The sequence below is a fragment of the Micromys minutus genome (assembly GCF_963924665.1).
Source record: "Micromys minutus genome assembly, chromosome: 33".
In the NCBI taxonomy this organism is placed as follows: Eukaryota; Metazoa; Chordata; class Mammalia; order Rodentia; family Muridae; genus Micromys; species Micromys minutus.
This window is the reverse complement of record NC_137968.1, coordinates 21513795-21532725: the sequence shown is the minus strand read 5'-3', so window position 1 is coordinate 21532725 and position 18931 is coordinate 21513795. Positions and strand designations below refer to the sequence as shown.

The 18931-nt window shown below is 43.4% G+C and overlaps 1 protein-coding gene across 1 annotated transcript in view; it reads left to right on the top strand.

Annotated features, from left to right (window-relative positions):
- Positions 1–5183: 5183 nt before the first annotated feature.
- Positions 5184–18931, top strand: part of ANXA13 (annexin A13) — a gene marked incomplete at both ends in the record, with an annotated part of 31365 nt that continues 17617 nt past the window's right edge. The window contains 4 exons of the mRNA XM_080909417.1: positions 5184–5219; positions 7401–7476; positions 14204–14298; positions 17176–17346. Of these exons, the coding sequence (XP_080765543.1) occupies positions 5184–5219; positions 7401–7476; positions 14204–14298; positions 17176–17346 (378 nt within the window). The remainder of the gene's footprint in view (positions 5220–7400; positions 7477–14203; positions 14299–17175; positions 17347–18931) is intronic.

Below are 18931 nucleotides of genomic sequence, written 5' to 3'. Positions count from 1 at the left end.
CATCAAGTTGTATGCAGTGTATGGTATCAAGTACACGTCAATCAAATTGTAAATTTTTTTTTCAAGAATATTGCTTTTGAAAAGCAAAACAAAAAGCATTCCCACAGCAATAAAATCATGCAAGACAAGCTAAGACAGAATAGCCAACCTTGTTTCATGCACCATGAATGTTGGCATGGTAATTGTCTCTAAGAAGAATCTAGACATGCCTCAGGCTGTCCCCAGTACAGCCTCCCTCCACTTTGCTCCTGCTTTATACACTCAGAGAACACCTTCTTCCTCTAACCCTGTCCCTTGTGTTTTGTTGTTGTTGTTTTATTATTATTCTTCTTTAATCTGTTTTTATGGTCCAATCATTATCTCTCTCCCTGTCTGCCTTCTGACTGTTCCACATTCTATACCTCCTCTCCACCTCCACCCCCGAACCCCCCCCAAGAAGACATCCCCACCCCATCCCCCCACTAGACCTCCCCACTCCCTGGGGCCTCAAGTCTCTTGAGGGCTAACTTCATCTTCTCTCACTGAGGCTAAACCAGACTGTCCTCTGCTGTTTATGTGATGGGGGCCGCATATCAGCTGGTGTGTGCTGCCTTGTTGGTGGCTCAGTGCCTGAGATACCTTGGGGGTCCAGGTTAGTTGAGACTGTTGGTCCTCCTATGGGGTTGCCCTCCTCAGCTTCTTCCAGATTTTCCCTAATTCAGCCACAGGAGTCCCCATATTCTGTCCATTGGTTGGGTGTAAGTACCTGCATCTAACTCTTTCAGATGCTTTTGGACCTGTTGGAGGGCAGTCATGCTAGGCTCCTAGCATAAGTAATGGTGTCAGGCCTTGGAGCCTCCCCTTGAGCTAGATCCGAATTTGGGCCTGTCACTGGATCCCCTTTTCCTCTGGCTCTTCTCCATTTTTGTCCCTATAGTTTATTCAGATGGGAGCAATTCTGGGTCACTTTCTGACTGTGGGATAGCAACCCCATCCCTCCACTGATGTCCTGTCTTTCTACTGGAGGTAGACTCTACAACTTCCCACTCCACACTGTAGGACATTTCATCTAAGGTCCCTCCCCTTGAATCCTGAGAATCTTGCACCTCTTGGGTCTCTGGTACATTCTAGAGGGTCCCCTACCTCCTGAAGTTTCCTGTTTACATTCATTCTGCTGGCCCTCAGGGCATCAGTCTTGCCCCACCCCCAATAATTGATCATGTTCTCCTTTTCCTTCTGTTTTCCCACTCCCGCCCATGTCCCTTCCTTTACCTCCCCCCCCCCCCACATACACACTGCGATTGCTTTCTTCTCCTCTGAAGTGGGAATGAAGCATATTCACTTGGGCTCTTTAGCTTGTTAACTAACCTTCTTGAGTTCTGTAGGTTGTGTCCTGGTTATTCCGTACTCCTTTGGCTAATATCCACTTATTAGTGAGTACATACCATGTCTGTCCTTTTGGGTTTGAGTTACCTCACTGAGGATGATATTTAATATTCTCACCCTCTTCATTTACTTCACAGTGGCCCCAACAGTAGCAGCTGGCAGATCAGTGAACAGCAGCCCTCTGCCCTCTGTACTTCCTGAGCCCTGCTGGCTCAGAGCCTGGGCACCAGGCAACCATTCTCAAATATTTACTAAGCAGAGTGTCCCAAGCCAGGACCTCTGGGACCTGTGATGGAACTATCAAATCCCAGTACCACTCCCATTACATGTAAACAATATTTGAGAGTTATAAATGACCCTTACATCCTTATGTCACCAGGCAGCCCACCTCCTACGTGCCACCAACCAAGTGATCATCATGATCCGGCTTCCTGCTACTTTGTCCCAGGCACAACTGCGTCTGAATGCCACACTACATATGAGCAAGAGCTGGTGACTAATTAAATAGATAATGAAGTGCTTCTAAGTGTGTGTGGGGTGGGTCAAGCTTAAGAGCTTCCTGGTCAGGCTGGATTTGAATACCAGTAACTCAGACTTGTCTACCCTCAGCCCAGATTCTCAGCTCAGGTAACACCAGGATTGGAAAATACAAGTCTACAGCTATAGAATGAGCATTCCCAGAACATCAGGGGCTGTGGCAGGAGGATTTCTCTGACTTTGAGGCCAGTCTGTACTATGGGGTGGGTTTCAGGCTAGCCTGAGCTGCAGAGTGAGACCCTGTTTTAAAAACAAAATACCCAACAACAACAAAAGACTAAAAAGAAAGTCTAACTGTGTACCAGCCATGTGAATTAAGACAGGTCACAGCAAAGGAAGCTCTCCTCTGAAGAGTACCTCTCTGTCTCATCGTTCCTCGACTTTCTTATTCCTTCTCCTTTTTTCTTTCTTCATCTCTTCTTTCCTCTCTTACTCCCTTCTGCAAACAAGTGTTCAGGACCAGTGATGGGCCAAGCATGCATTTGAATGAACACATGATTATGTAGCACATGAGAGCCTGGTGCCTGTGGAGGCCAGAGGAGGGCATCCGAGCTTATGAAACTGTAATTATAGACAACTGTGAGCTGCCTTGTGGGTGCAGAGAATCAAATCCAGGAGCTCTGGAGGAGCAGCCAGTTAAACACTGGTCTGCCTCTTAGACCCACTGAAAAAAATCTAAAGTGAGAAATCAATTTGTAAATAAAAAACTGTATTTTCCTTCCTTAAACATTAGATGATACAATAAAGCCAACAAGGAGTGTAGTAAATTATTCTGGTAAGACCCAGAATCTTTGCTAGCAGGTAGATTACACAGGTAGTAATGGGTAACATTTCACAATCTACTTAGCTTAACTAGTAGGTCTTCAGTGGCCAACTACAATAAGTAATATTGTTTGGACATTGTGATATATAGACATACACATATGTCTTTATATATGAATACATAAATGTGTGGTAAATATCTGAGAGTCAAAATATGCAGAATATGAAACTCATGAATCTTCATATATGTTTATATAACTTTCCAAACTTGTCGATAAAATATGCATAACTGAGCCAGGCATGGCATGAGGGTGCACATCTGTAACCCTGGCACTTAGAAGTAAAGGTCAGAGTGTCAAGAGTCAAGGTAATCCTTGGCTTCAATCAAGTTCAGGAACATCCCAAGATGCATGAGATCCTGTTTCAAAAACATACGTGTAATTGAGATCTACATAAATATCACTTCCTGAAATGTTGTAGACATTATGAGGCAAAAAGGCAAGGCATGGCTGAAGAAGAATGGAAGGGCCACCATGAATGCTCTGTATCAGTGGGACACTGAATGTTGGCATGAAGCAATTGAATGTTATAAAGCTGGTATTGAAATGCAGTCTCATGCCACTTGAACAAGATAGACACAACCTGCATTTTATAGATCATAGCACTGACTCCAGTGAAGAGCCAAGTGCCAGAATCACACTCGAACCAGAGTTCCTGTGGCTCAGAGCCCAGACCTGCACAGTGATTGTCACTGGCATTCAGTCTCTTGTGACATTGTTGTTTCCTGAGTGTCACTGGGTGCCAAGGCTGCTCAAGACAAATACATCAACACAAAGGATGTTACTACCTCCATGTGTAAAGCAGGAAGATGATCTATGTGCTCATTTAAACCCTGGGGAATATCATGACCCCATGCTGGAGCCCATTGCCACACTCTATATCTGACCCCACATTCCTCCTCTGTGTAGAAGTTTTGCACCATGCCTTTGGTTTTAAAAATGAAATCTCCTTATTGGCAAACGGGACTAGGCCCCAGAGTCCTGGGCCCATTTAACAATGAACAATGATTATGGCATGCCTGCTTCCTGTACATTCCAGAGAAGAGTCTGTTCCAGCTCCTCTAAAAGAGACCCAGAACATCCCAGGGTTGACCAAGGAGTCTCTGACAAAAGCAAATGTGCTCATTGTGGAGACAGACCCAGGTACACAGAAGCCCAAACAGACTGAGATCTCTCTCTCTCTCTCTCTCTCTCTCTCTCTCTCTCTCTCTCTCTCTCTCTCTCCTCTTCCTTATCCTCCTCCTCCTCCTCCTCTCCCCTCATTTTCCTGTCTCTCTAAAATCATGACATGGAACACTCCAATATTACAGACATTACTGTTACAGAACATTCTCTTCTCAAATGGTTGGAAAGGGTAGCCAGCATGGCTAATAATGGCTTCTATAAGGAGTCACAGTCTTGTGTCCTTATCCTTCCCTGTCAATGATGGTGTTTCTGATATGGACTTCACTTTACCTTATGTGCCAGGCATGCACTTTCATAAATAAGGTCCAGCATCTCACTCACTGTTCTATTGCTGTGAGGAGACACCATGACAATGGAACTCATAAATGTAAGCTTTACATTTTCAGTGGTTCAGTTCATTATCATCATGGCAGGAAGCATGGAGGCATGCAGGCAAACACTGGAGCAGTAACTGAGACCTATGTCTTGACCTGTGGACCTGGCTTGGGCTTTTGAAACCTCAAAGCTCACACACAGTGACATACTTCCTCTAACAAGGCCACGCCTTCTCCTCCTCCTCCTCCTCCTCCTCTTCCTCCTCCTCCTCCTCCTCCTCCTTCTTCTTCTTCTTCTTCTTCTTCTTCTTCTTCTTCTTCTTCTTCTCTCTCTCTCTCTCTCTCTCTCTCTCTCTCTCTCTCTCTCTCTCTCTCTCTCTTGTTCTGTTTTTGGATTTTCAACACAGGGTTTCTCTGTAGTCCTGGCTGTCTTAGAACTCACTCAGTAGATCAGGCTGGCCTTGAACTCAGGGATCCTCCTGCCTCTGTCTCCCAAGTGCTTTAATCTCCCAAGGGATTAAAGGAGTGTGCCACCACGGCCTAGCCCCTACATATTTTCAAATAGTGCTGTTCTCTGATGACCAAACATTGAAATCCATGAACTTGAGGACCTGGGTTCAAATTAGCAGAATCTACATAACACTGGGTACAGTAACACACATCTGTAATACTAGAGTTTCAACAGCAATATGGGAGGTGGAAAAGAAAGCATCCAGAGAAGCTCCCAGTCTGGTTAAACTGGTGTGCACAATGGCAAACAACAGACCTTGTTTCAAACAAGGTGAGGACTGATGCCCAAGGCTGTCTTCTGTCCTCCATGCTGGCGAGATGGCAAACGCGTGCTTATACATATACAAGCAGGCACACACATACACACATTATGTGTACAAGGAGGTCTGTGCAGCCTCAAGGGTTTCATGCTCAAAGAACCCCATGTTTGCCTGAGCCCTCTGACATCGCCATGTTGGAATGTGTCCCCATTTTTAAGCATTTCTTGGTAATGAGCCCTGAAAATAATATGGCAGCTCTTAACCAACAAACCTCCAAAAGCAGCAAGCACACATGAGATCTTGGTAAGGAGGATTGAATGTCAGTCCCCTGCCTGAGCATAAGCAGGATGAGGAGCATGATGGTGCATGACCTGAAGCTAGGGGTCCTTACCTCTAAGGCAGGCTATGAGTGTTCATTTTTCTCTGTGGATAGTAAAGGTCTATAAATTGACCGATATGTAGCAGATGTTCTAAAAATGCTAGCCCATCTCCTGGCTTGTTTCAATACTTTAATACAGGTCATGTCGGGCTGGTAAGATGTTTCAATGGATAAAAACACCTGCCACCAAGTTCCAACCTCAAGGCCTACATGGTGGAAAGAAAGAACACTGCAAATTATCCTGTGATCTCTACACAGACACTGTTACATGTACACACCCATAGGCATAAACAAACAAAATCAATCTATCAATCAGTACATAAATGATTGTAAAATTTTTTCTTTAAGAAATTGTTTTTTAAAACTGATGGCCCGTGCCTTCATGGTTCCCAAGACACCCCACCCGCAACCCCTGACTCTCAGAACCCATTATTCTCCATTCATGGAAACCTTCTGAATTGGTCAGGATACTCAGGGTCTTGAGGGCAGAAACCCAAACCATAATCTCTTAGTCAAAGGGGAAGTTTGTGGTTGTTATGAATGAAACAGAAAGTCAAGGATCCAGGCACTGCGATGATGAGATATTTTTATCCCCTCCTCCTCCCCCTTCTTTTTCTCCCTCCTCTCCTTCCTCCTCCCCCACCTTCTTCTTACCTTCCCCTTTCTCCTTCTCTTTTTTTCTTAGCCCATTCTCCTCTCTCCTCACTAACTCTTGCTCTCTCTTATACTTTCTCTGTGTAGCATGCAGTGGGCAAAATGGCCACCAACAATTTTAACCTAAGAGCCACTCCGCTTCTCAGAACCAATAGATGACCTCTTATACCTCTACCAGTATGTTAACTAAGGGAAAGACTGCTTGACTCTATTTGGACTGCTGCATTCTGAACAGATCATGACAAGCCGAGCAACAGGGCTGGTGTCCACATTGCTGAACAACGATGATGAGAACAAGGCCTCATGACTGACAGCCCCATTTGGGTCACCAAAAATGTGGGAGGGACAAGCCACCGAAAAAACAGTGATGTGAACCAGACAAATGACACATGGCCATTGTCCTGTGTATGGTTTGCTTTTCACATCTCTGTGCAAGGAGGTAAAGTGTGAGCCAGCTTCACTGAAGGAAACATGTGGACACCTCATTGGGTGAGGAAATGCAAAGAGTTGGGAAAACTCATGTATACCAGCTTGAGAATGGTGACTGAGCCTCCTACCTTTACATTTTTAATCGTGATCTGTTACTTTGATGGTTATCTGTCATTTATGCAAATGTATTTTTTAGTATAATGCTAATGAAAGTGTCTTTTTAAAATAACTAAGGAAAAACAAAGTTTATTGACTGAGTGAAGGAAAACCTTCACACTTGCAACATTACTATTATTATTATTGTTGTTAGGATAATAAGGAGATCGGCATACATAAAAGAACTCATCAGTGGTTGACTAACCCAAAGACTGAAATACAAGAGAGCCCAATATGTAAACAGGACTTTTCTCTCCCACAAGAACTGAAAGCTAAAAACTACTCCCTTGTCAGTTCACAGAGTCTCTGACAAAATGATGTCCTTCCTGTGTGGATGGCACTGATCTAGGCCAACAAGATAATGTAGTAAGATTCCCTCAGCTTTGGCTAGCAAATCCTGATCCTTTGATATACTTGACTACCCATCATAGAGGACAAACATTCCAGGGACACTGGCCCGCTGTATCGTGCTTTGAGAGAAAAGGATACACACAGATGGGTTGCTATGGAAATCACTTATCACGGAGTTAGCTAGAGCAATTAATTGTCCTTAAGAACAGAGGAGACCCTTCTCGCATAACCACTGAGGCTAGCTGGCACCAAAAAGTACCAGCCATCTTTCTGGGGGCAAAGCTTCCCCAGCTGATTCCCACAAACACCCACGTGCAGAGCGGTATCTGCCCTGAGTTTGGATGATGGCTTAGTCTTTTAATTGGTTGTCAAATCCAGCAAAACTAACTTAAGAATGACTGCATTATTCACCTCACCCTTTGAATTATTTCCTCTCCAGGCCAAAGAGAGCCATCACCATGGCTTTGATGCTGACCGAGATGCCAAAAAGTTATACAAAGCCTGCAAAGGAATGGGTAGGAAAATCATTTTCTTCACTTATTACTTTTCAAAATTAATTAAGCCTGGTGACTTGCCTGCCTTATGTTTTCTGATCACTTCCAAGGATCTCTTCATCTGAGGTCAGTCACTAAGTTATCACAGGGGCACATTAATTTTGAGGCTACTGGAAGCTAAATCTTGTGACATTTAATTAGACCTTGAAGTTGTGGGGAACTTCATTAGAAGTGAAGTGTATTCTATGTTAATCTTGTCAAAATCACTCTGGCCTTTCCCATGGGAGATAGTGAGGAATCAGATAAGGAAGGAGCTAAATTCATGGTGAGGGAGAGGCTAGTAGGCAAACCCTGCTTGGCAGTGGCAGCTACTGGACATCAAAGAAAAAGCCTAGAGGCTGTGGTCTCCTGCTCACTTCCTACTGTGGTTCATCTCACACCTGGCAGACAGCTGTCAAGGAAAGGCCTTATGAGGAAGCCTCAGGATGTTTATGCCTGAGTTTTGCTGAGTGGAAGAGAACTCCAGGGTACTTTCCAGGCTGAGACTTTCCTGATGCTCTGTGGTGAGGTCCAGATACCTGGCCATGGGCTGCAGACAGGGGTTGGGTGTGGTAATGATGTAGCATGCTTAATATAAACTCCTATTTCTTATTTTTAACCTAGGGTTTGTTTAAAAAACACCTGGGCTGAGCACCTACTGGGTGCCAGAATCAGAGTTCTCATGCCCCTCTTGCATGTGACCACAGAATGAAGTCACCACACCTGTTCCTGTGTAGAGTTCCTGTGTGACCACTGCCTAGCTCAGGGTCACTTATTTGTCATCGTCCTGTTCAGTCTTCCCAGCAGGCCTGTAAAACAGATGTGATACAAGAACTATCAGATAGAAATGAAAGACTTAACGTAAAACATTTGCCCCAAATCATAAAATTATGAAACAAAGGGTGGGGCTGTCAGACCCTTGGCTGCCTGAGAGATCTCTGATTTGGTAGAAAGTGTAGAATCTCATCTCCTTTGGCAAACACACACTGAAGCAAACCTGTATCATTGACATAATTTGACTTGAAGACTGTGTGACAGCCCTGCCAGGGCAGAATTTAAATGTCTAAAGTAAAGCTCTCCAGTAGTCACAACGGTAAGTCACATGGTCACTTCGATACTTTAAATATTACTTTGAGATAGGGACTTGCTACATTGCCTCAATGATGGCAGTTCTCAGTCCTCAGTGCTGGGATAACAGGCATACACCACTGCATACAGCTTTGCAAGTTTATCCTCCAGGTATATGTGATCTTAAATGTGCAAGCCAAATTCTGGTGTCCAGTGGCTTCTTCTGGCACTTTCTACCTTGGTTTTGGAGAAAAGGTCTCTTGCTGAATATGGATCTCCTTGGTCATCTAGGCAGGTTATCTAGCGAGCCCAGGGACCCTGCTGTTTCTGAGTACCTACTATATTTCAGGTGGATACCACTTTTCACACAGATGCTAGGGACCTAAACTCACGACCTCTTGCTTATATAGCAAATAATTTACCCACTGAACAATCTTCCCAGCTCTATTTTTGTTTTGAAGACAGGTTAGTCTAGGATGTCCTTGGACTCATGTAATTGAGGCAAGCCTGGGCTAGCCCGGGCTAGCCTGGACTGATCCTACTACCTCCACCTCCCAAATGTTGAGGACAAAGGCAGGTGCCACTATGCCCAATTTCACTTCAGTTTTTAAGAAGCCAAATTTTAAAAGAAAAAATATATACAAGTTATGTTTTTTGATGATACAGTTTCATTAACTGAAAATTATATACAAATATCATTTTATCCCACTATTGACATAAAATGAGGTATTTTACTTTTTTTTTTTTTTTTTTTTTTTTTTTGCATGAAGCCTCTGAAATGTGGTGTATAGTCTGTACATAAAGAACCATGAAGGGTCAGAAGCTGATGGGGTGAATGAAGGAAGGCTGGAAGGCCCAAGCACCGGAAAGATTATATGCACTTCTACCTCTCATCCACCAATACAAGTCAAAAATTATAATGTTTCATAATAAAATGATAGTTTGTTTCTCCAAATGATGCAAAACTTAGATTCTAGCTTGGAGCATTTGTGTACCCCCGGGATCTTATGATGCCCCTGAGTATGTGGGTGACCTGGGGCATGGGCAACTCCAAATGGTCCCCAGCTTCTCCCTAACATGTACACTCTTTCTCAGCCTAGACTTACCCTTTGGAGTGATCCCTACTAACTGACCCACCACAGAGAAGGACACAAAAAAGAATATATGTACCAGCAGCCCCTTAGATATCAGAGCTACACATGGCTTCTTAAATGTTCAAAGGCATAGTAGTCATCGAGCTCTTGGGGGGAGGAGGGGAGATAGGGAAGAAGGAACTGTACATTTTGTGTTTCTAATAGTTCTCGGTAAGAACTCTGGAGAGCCTGGGACCACACCTTAGGGTCGAGCTCAGGTCCACTGACGTGCGCTCAAGTTAAGTTCAGTCACTTCAGAGCATGGTTCTGGCCTAGAACTCAGATCCTAACCTCCAGTCCTTTCCCCCACACAATCTGTGTGCTGTGCACAGCATCCCACTGGTAACCAGTAAACCATTTCTTAACAGTGAGCTCAGATCCAATTACATCAGCCTGTGCATTAAGCAGGGCCAGCCTGTTCTCCATCACAGAAGGTAGACTGGAGGCCTCTAGAAGGTTTATGTTCCCAGGAGCTAGGAGAATGGCCTTCTCTTTTATTTGGAAAAGGCGTCTTTGCAGATGTGATTGAGTTAAGGGTGCTAGGAAATAGTCTCCTGGGATACCTGGGTAGGTTTGTAATCCAATGACAGGTGTCCTTAAGAAAAACAGAACAGGGATGAAGAGATGGATCAAGGGGTTAAAAAGCACTGGCCGCTCTTCCAGAGGTCCTGAGTTCAATTCCCAGCAATCACATGGTGGCTCACATCTCTGATGGCATCTGATTCCCTCTTCTGGTGTGCATAAAGACAGAGCATACACACATATACATACACATGCATATATAATAGATCTTTTTAAAAGAGACAGAAAAGGAAGATGGAGGCCAGTTTGGGGACATATGAAGACACATGAGACTGCTCTCACATACTCCTCGTCAAAGAGCACCAATGAGCTGGAAGAACCCTGTTGACACAGTGGCCAGACTTCATGTATCAGAACTGCGGTGGTTATAAGCTGTGTGAGAAGAATACAGAGAACAAGTTGGAGCCTGTGGTCCCCTCCGACAGTCAGAATTCAGCCCCAGTTATTACTTCACTTGCCTTCCCTGTGCCCTTCTTCCAGAAGAATTTAGGGACAGGGCATCCCAGTGTGAGAATGTGGGATCTAAGAACACAATTGTCTGTGGTCAGCCAGGTCAGTGTGGACAGGAGTTCTGCTACAAATTCCCAGTTTAGCCTTGTTTATCTGCCACATGGGATCTTGTGGCCTTCAAACGCTGTGGCTCCATCTTGCCAACACTCTAACACCAGCCAGTTGCTTTCCAGAAAACTGCAGGAACGCATATCACAGATGCACACAGATACTTCCAGGCTGGTGGCCACTCTGGCTGACAGTGCAATGTGATTACTCCCCTCCAGTGTCTAATGTACAGCTAGTACGAAGGGTCTTTTTTTTTCCTTCTAGTTTTGAAGTCTTTCCCAGAACCATTGGGGACCACCTCAAACCATTGTAAATGTTTTCAGGAAAAGACTCAGCCTCACAGATTGCTTATAAGACACACGGACCTTGAAACGTGGAGTGAGGTCACATTCATCAAACCACTTCTTTGTTAGGTTGTAAAATTAAATGTAGCTGCAAACTCCCTTGAGAGTGGATGATAAAGGCTTGGGAGGGGTGAGCAATAGGATATACGCTAAAAGGTCCCGTGGACTTCTCTAAGAACTTGCTGTAGTTGAAGGGACCTGTGTTGAAAGCAGCAGATCCAGAGATAAAGCCCTGGGTTTTCACTGGCCCCAAACAATGCATATACCAAACAGAGGCTGGCATTCGAGGGTCTAGGATCTAAGCCTGAAATGCTGAGGCCTTTAACAGGGATAGGAACAGCCTCAAAGGAAAGAGGCCCACTACACTGAAAGGGTACACTCTACGATATTTAAAGGGAGGGTGAGATTTATGGCACTCAGACATTTAAAAGTTAATCACAAAAGCACCACAGAGTAAGTAAACAGATGCACATCACCTAGGTGACAGCCCTAGAGGAAATGAAGGGTGACACTGTGAATAACCACACAGTGTGGGAACCAAACCAGGAAGAGGCAACCAACTCACTCCTGCTAGTTTTGCAAGTGAGTTTGTCCTAGGATATTTTTCTTTCTCTACTTGGACTTAAATAGCTAAAGTCTTCCCAGAATTACAGAGGTGGAAATAATCCCTGAGATGAAATGAATGACCCAAGCAAACAAAGCTAGTGGCTCTCCCAGGACTATCCTCTGGACTGGGCCTCTCCTTCCAAGTTCTGACTGGGTCTTTTCAAAGACAGTTTCCAGAGCTGATGCAAAGCCAAAGTGAAGAGGAAATATCCCAAGTGTCTACCAGGCTCCATCCTCTTCCCTCCTCATCTCCAACAGTTCATTTCCATCTCCTATTCCCAACCACAGTCTGATTTTTTTCCTTGCTCCCAACTTTTCCATCAAAATATATCAGCTCCATTTACTGGCCCCTCAAGATCCTAGTCTCTGAGCACGACTCTGAGTCATCCAGTGAGTTCATTCATCTAGTTCCATTCAATGGTCACCCTTCCCCAGAAACTTCAGGACTCTCCAGGTTTGGGGTTATAGAGTGAGGTCTTGGTTCCTGCTGCAAAGACTGGAGACATAGCTGAGGAGAACAGTTATATTTATATCTTAGAATCTCATAACGACTCACCAAAAATTAAGTGACTTAAAACAATCAAAAGGTGTTGATGTTACAGTTCTGGACATCTGAAGCCCACCATCAAAAGGTTTGTGGGTCACATCATATTTCTATGAGCTGTGGCCATTTCTGAAAGGCAACGCCCTGAGTGGAAGAAGTGTTAGCCCAAAGGCACAGGAACTCAGCTTTGCATCACATACCTTTCTTTAAATAAATCAGTACAGGACAATGCAACCCGTATTTACACGAATATGCTAGAACCACCATAATCCACTGTGTAAAGAGACTCAAGTCTATGTCAAACTCATCCACATCCCTGAAGAGTTGATAATCTTTAGCAAGGTATCTGGACCTCCAACATTTGTTTCCCCAAAGTTTTGCTAACACAAGTATGTTTGACTTGTTTAATTTATTTCTAACCCTTGTTCTTTCACAAAACAGAAGTTCATAGTAAGTCATAATTATTAAATGTAAATATATGCCTTTCTGAGTCAATTTCATACCTCCAGTAATATGGCTTAGCAAAGAACAGATTGGTGGACATGGCAGAACCTTCAACTCTCCCAAATTCCCAGTTATGGCCCAAGCAATGTAAAAGTGCCCACTACCATTGCATGACCACTGCCTAGGGCCCAGCCACTAGGCTCACATCACATTATACAATCATAACTGGCTATATAAGATCAGAATAAACAGGAATTCGGCTCTTCAAGGTTTATGAAAGTAGCTGAACAACAGACAGATGTCATTATGAGAAGCCGAGTGAGAGTCCTGTGTTTGTCACCACAGAGATGGGTCTAGAAGAACAGCTTGGAACTGTTCTCTTTCGGTTTTTGTGGATTCTGATCCAATCCTGGGAGTCATAATCAGCATTTATATTATGACGTGACATGAGAGCGACATGGCAGAGATCAGTGTCTTGTATCAGGGAGACTAAAACCAATCCAGACTTGGCAACAGAAGCAGAAGTGAAGGAAAAGTAACAAGGGTGGATCCCATAGGTGACTTTGGGCTTTAATCTTATCTATTCAGTTATAAGTACCCAGAAGAAAAAGCACAAGCCATACCCTTTATTAGGCTTAAAAAAAATAACTTTACTGAGATATAATTCACACACTATATAACTTATGAATTGAAAATATACAATTCAATGTTTACTGTATTCACAGACATATGTAGCCCTGCCATAGTTGATTTTAGATGAGATTGGCTATGTTCAGGGTGGTCTGGCCATAGACAGTTGCTTGTTTTGAGAATACTTTCATCTCCTTATATTTGTGTCTACTCTATCCACCCCCATCCCCTAATCCACTTTCTGCCCTATAAAAACCTCATTCTAGATTTGCATATGAATAGAATCATACAACAATGGTCTTCTGTGATTGGCTCCTTTTATTAGTATAACATTCCCAAGGTTCATTGATATTTTTCTGTGACCCAGTCCTTCTTGTGACCCACTAGTACTCTATTGTATGACTATCCCAGATTTTATTTAGCCATTTGTCTCCTGATGGTCTCTGAGATATTTCTACCACTGGCCGATTTTGACAAATGCTGCTCTGAGCGTTTATGCTCAGGTTTCATGTCAACTTCTTTACTCCCCTAGAAATTAAGTTAGGGAACATGCCTGCTATAGGCATTTCTCTATGAGTGACTCTCACTGTGCCTCACACAAGGTGAGGTCTCCATAGAAACTTGTCCAGTGACAAGAACATAGTTTTCAGCAGAAGACAGTAAGTACCAAGTCTGTTTAGTCCCATTCTAGCCTCTGACGCCCTTTAATCTAGAGACGTGGCTTCTTCAGACCTGAATAACAATAACCTCCATCACATTTCTTGATCACTGTGACTTTGTTTCTATCTCCCAAACTTCAGGAACAAATGAGGCAGCCATCATCGAAGTCTTATCCAGCAGGACATCAGAGGAGAGGCAACAGATAAAGCAGAAGTACAAGGAGAAATACAGCAAGGTATGCAGGGATGTGCCCACCTCAGCCTCTGTTACATACCTTGGGAGGGGGAACAGAGTTAAAGTCAGAACACAGTCTGAGAAAAGGGCATTTATAATTTTGTAAAAAAAAAATGACTTAATTATTTTATGAGAGTACACTTTGCTCTCTTCAGACACACAGAAGAGGGCATTGGATCCCATTACAGATGGTTGTGAGCCACCTTGTGGTTGACTGGAATTGAACTCAGGACCTCTGGAAGAGCAGCCAGTGCTCTTAACTGCTGAGCCATTTCTCCAGCCCCTACTGAGCCACATTTGGAACTTTTAATTGACTAGACAAAAAGATTAATGTTGCTATGGAAACTTAATGCCTATATGTCAGGACTCCAAAATTCACTGTTTTTTTCCCCCCATCGGCTTCATTTTTCTATTACAGCAGCTGCTCATTTTTCATTCAATTTTGACTAATTACACAATAACTTATAGATAATAATGTATGTACACATAATAATATAATAACATAATACATGTAATAACTTATACAATGATTTTTAAAACCAATTCCCACAAACAGGGCTTAATTGTATTTTCAGGGTGACTATTCAGTACTGGATAACCAGTTAGTGTGCTCTTCCCTCAGAAGACTGTTTCTGCCACTCCCAGCTTTCATCAGATTCCTTTGGAGCTGAGGTTTACTTGAACTTAGTTGAGGCCCAGTTGAACGTAAAGAATTAGTAATACTAAGCCTAAAACTACCTTTGGTACCTTGGTGTGGCTACTCTGAGAACTCAAGTGAAACGTGGACTTAGAAATGATCTGAGTCTCTCTACCACTGAGATATGTCCACTCCCTTTCTACTTTTGTTCTGAAAAAGAATCTTCATGATTTGCCCAGGCTTACTCTGAACTTGAGATCCTCCTGCCTCATTTCCCCAATAGTGGGGGGATCATAGCCCTGAGACACTGAAATTATTATGCAAAGTAAAAACCATATGGTATATTCTTTTTCCCAACGATAAAGGTACTGTGGTAATTTCTTTAGGCTTTGGTCTCCTCAGAGACAGAATGAAAAGGTCAATTACAGCTTTTCTTGGATTTCAAACAGAATAATTCCAGCACAAACCAGTAAAAAGAAATTAGGACAGATTGTTTCAGTTTTACAGGACGCATAGAACACATATGGTCAAACATTTATATGTTAAAGCAATGTATTTAGTGGGCCTCTTATGAACTGTGTATTGCTTTCACAATTTAAGACATATATCTTCATTATATCCAACCTAACTTCTTCTCCTCCCTCACACTTCCTCTTCCATAGTTAATTTTTGTTAAAAAAAGAAAAGAAAGGAAAAAGCAGGACTCATGCTCAAGTCTTCATTAACCAAAGTCAACATCTATTCCCAGAAGACCAGGGCATAATGGGCCTGTTTATTTAGAAAACAAAAGGTCAATGGCTGTGATGTTGTAGTGGTGTATGTGTGTGTGCTATGTGTGTGTTATGTATGTGTTGCTATATGTGTGTGGGCATGTTATGTACGTGTGTGTCTTAATAATCAGGCTTGTCAATGTCATTTTTTAGAGAAACAAGTGACTCTCCAGTTCACCCACGTGGGGTTGAAGCAGAATTTCCATCCATTTTTCTATGCATAAGTCAAACTGAGCATCCCCCAACTTATATCTATTTCTAAATCAACAGAATAGAAAGTCAGAGATAGACATCTTAAACTCTTGTCCAGAACAAAAGGAATTGTGGGCCTAAGTACTCTGCTGCAAAATAAAGAGAGAGCGTTCTAGCAGAAAGTTGAGGAGACTTTCCTGTGCCAAGTGTTTGCTGATCTCCTGGGAACTAAGACCAGGGATGCTTAAAACCTGTAGGAGCTCAAATAATCATCTTTAAGTCCACAATCAGCTGAACTCTGAGAATAGCCATACCAAGGTACCATTGGAAATTTTTAGAGAAGCCAGGACAAGAGTCCAGGTTTCTTGAGACTGTTTCTTGGGCTCAGAAACAGAAAAACCAGATTTAATGCCTATCTGTCATAAAAAAAATTTTTTTCAAATATTTCTTTATGGCCTCATACTGGAAAGTTTGGAGAAAGGCCTGCCTGAGGTATTCAGTGTCAGGTGACATGACCTTGATGGACAAAGGCATGATATCACATGCCCTTTAATACAGCAGATCTCCTTATATAAAATCTGCTTTTTTCCCCTCCCAAACCCAGAGTTCAGATATCTATCAGAGAAACGGTTGATTTCTGTTTTCTCAGAAAATTCTTTTTATGATGAAATAATAACATTCTTGCATACCTTATATTACTGTGAGTATTTTTTGAGCATTGAATGGGGGCACCATGCAGAGTTTTTCATGGGCTCTCATTCCCCATCAACCCTATGACATACATAAGTCTTGCTAGTCTCCCATATAGAAACACTGACCATCCGTGGAAGTTGCTGAGCCTTTTCTAGCTGAACATTTGGTGGCAATTTCCTCACTTTCTAAGGTTTATTAGGTGGAGATAATGAGAGTCATCTGCCAACTCTGTGGGGCTGTGATGAACTTCAGCTGAAAAAAAAAAAAAAAAAAAAAAAAAAAAAAAAAAAAAAAAAAAAAAAAAAGCTCTCTGAACTCTACAGTGTTCAATAAATGTTCTAGCCTTTTAAATTCATCTTCGGGGGCTCCAGCTCTGAATGTGATGCCTCTCGGCCAGACTTAGGGGTAGGGGGAAGTGAACAGGCAGTTGTAGTGACCACTGTCCTCAGGATCAAGTGGCTTCTGCCCAGATCGTTCCTAAGCATGTCTACGGCAGGGTCCTGTCCTTGAAACTCACATATCAATGTAGGCAGAAACCCACTCCCCTTCGTGACACTCCCAGCCAACTGCTCTGTGCTTCCTGCAGGACTTAGAGGAGGTACTCAAGAGTGAACTGAGTGGAAACTTCGAGAAGACAGCTCTGGCCCTTCTGGATCGCCCCAATGAGTATGCGGCACGGCAGCTACAGAAAGCTATGAGGGGGCTGGGCACTGATGAGGCAGTGCTCATAGAGATCCTGTGCACAAGGAACAACAAGGTTAGTCTAGCTTGAGCCCTTGGTTCTAGCTCCTAGAGGACAGGTCATTCATACATCACACATGGCTGAGCCCTGCGGGTGCATCAGACATAGCTGCCGCCCCTCTCCCCCCTGCCAGAGGAAGCTAATCCCCTACATGGTATCCATGAGAGGACAAGATTTTGAACAGAAACATACCTGCTAAGCTTATGTGGGAAGAACAACTCTTTGGACTCCTCCAGGGGTTGATATCTACGTTGCTGCCCCTGGCTTGACAGAAGAACTGAGTCCGTCCAGGTTTTGTTTTTCGAATGGATGTGCTTTTCACACCAATGGCAGAATTCTATTTGCCCTCTGCTGTATCAGTAAGTAGCTCAGTATGTTTGTGCCCCTGCCTTGTACATGGCTATTACCTGGCATAGAGCAGAATGTTTCAATAATGGCTATGGTGTGTGGACCAAGGATTCCAGTGAACAGCCTCAGTGGGGAGCTAGCATCTCCCTGAGAAATTCTGTAACAGTAGTTTTTTGTTACTTTACTTTTTGGTGGGTGGGAAGTTTGGGCTTGGAGTTTTTGATGTTGCTATTTAATTTATTCTCTTTTCTTTTTCTTTTTTCTTTTCTTTTTTGAGTTAGAGGCTCATGTAATTCATTGTGTAGTTAAGGATGACCTTCAACACCTAATCCTCCTGCCTCTATCTCTGAGTGTTGAGATTATAGGCATGCACCACCAAACTCAGTTTTATGTGGACATCAAACTGAGGGCTTCTCAAATGTTAGGCAAGCACTCTGCCGACTGAGCCACACCCCCAACCCTGATCCTGTGCCCTTGGGGCTATCCTTCCATTCAGCAGATCTCCCCACGAATCCCGTGACAATGCACCACCCTTTTGAAAGTTGTTATGGTGGGGGCACAGCCAACTTGTCTTTGGTTCTCCAAGCCAGGAGAGTCAATAGTAGAGTCCACAAATTATTTCTAGACATCCCCACCGTTCTCCACAACCTATAGAGTGAGGAGGCATAACCAAGAAAGTGTCAGAAAAGCCTAACATTATGAGGCTCCCAGGAGGGGACCCTGCCTCCAAGCTTCAGTGTAATGCTGTGACCCCCAAAGCTGGCCACCTGCTTTCTCTGTTTCGCCAGAACTTAGGCTCAGTCATGTTGCCATGGCATCACTAGGAGCCAAGCCATGACAGCAATCTCTGGGATTAATAAGACCTCTGCATTTCTTTGTCCTTTTTCAGTGCTGGGTGTAGCGCTTAGTTTTATCGACCCCATTTTATGGTTCTGTGCAGGCTGTGCTTAGAGCCACCGCTCAGGGAATCTTTGGGTCTTCGGATAAAAGACACACACACACACACACACACACACACACACACACACACACACTAGCTTATCTTTAACATGCCTTACTGGCTCAGGGACTGGGCACTTCTAAGCTTCCCACAGATAGCATGCCCTTACCTCCAATACTCCTGGCTAAACCCCTTCCAAATCTACTTTTAACTTTGCTGCCCAGATATTTTCTGTGATGCCCATTGGTCTTTGCTGCCCAAGATGTTTCTGGGCAGCCCTTCTGTGGGCCATTTCCCCTTTCTCTCTACATC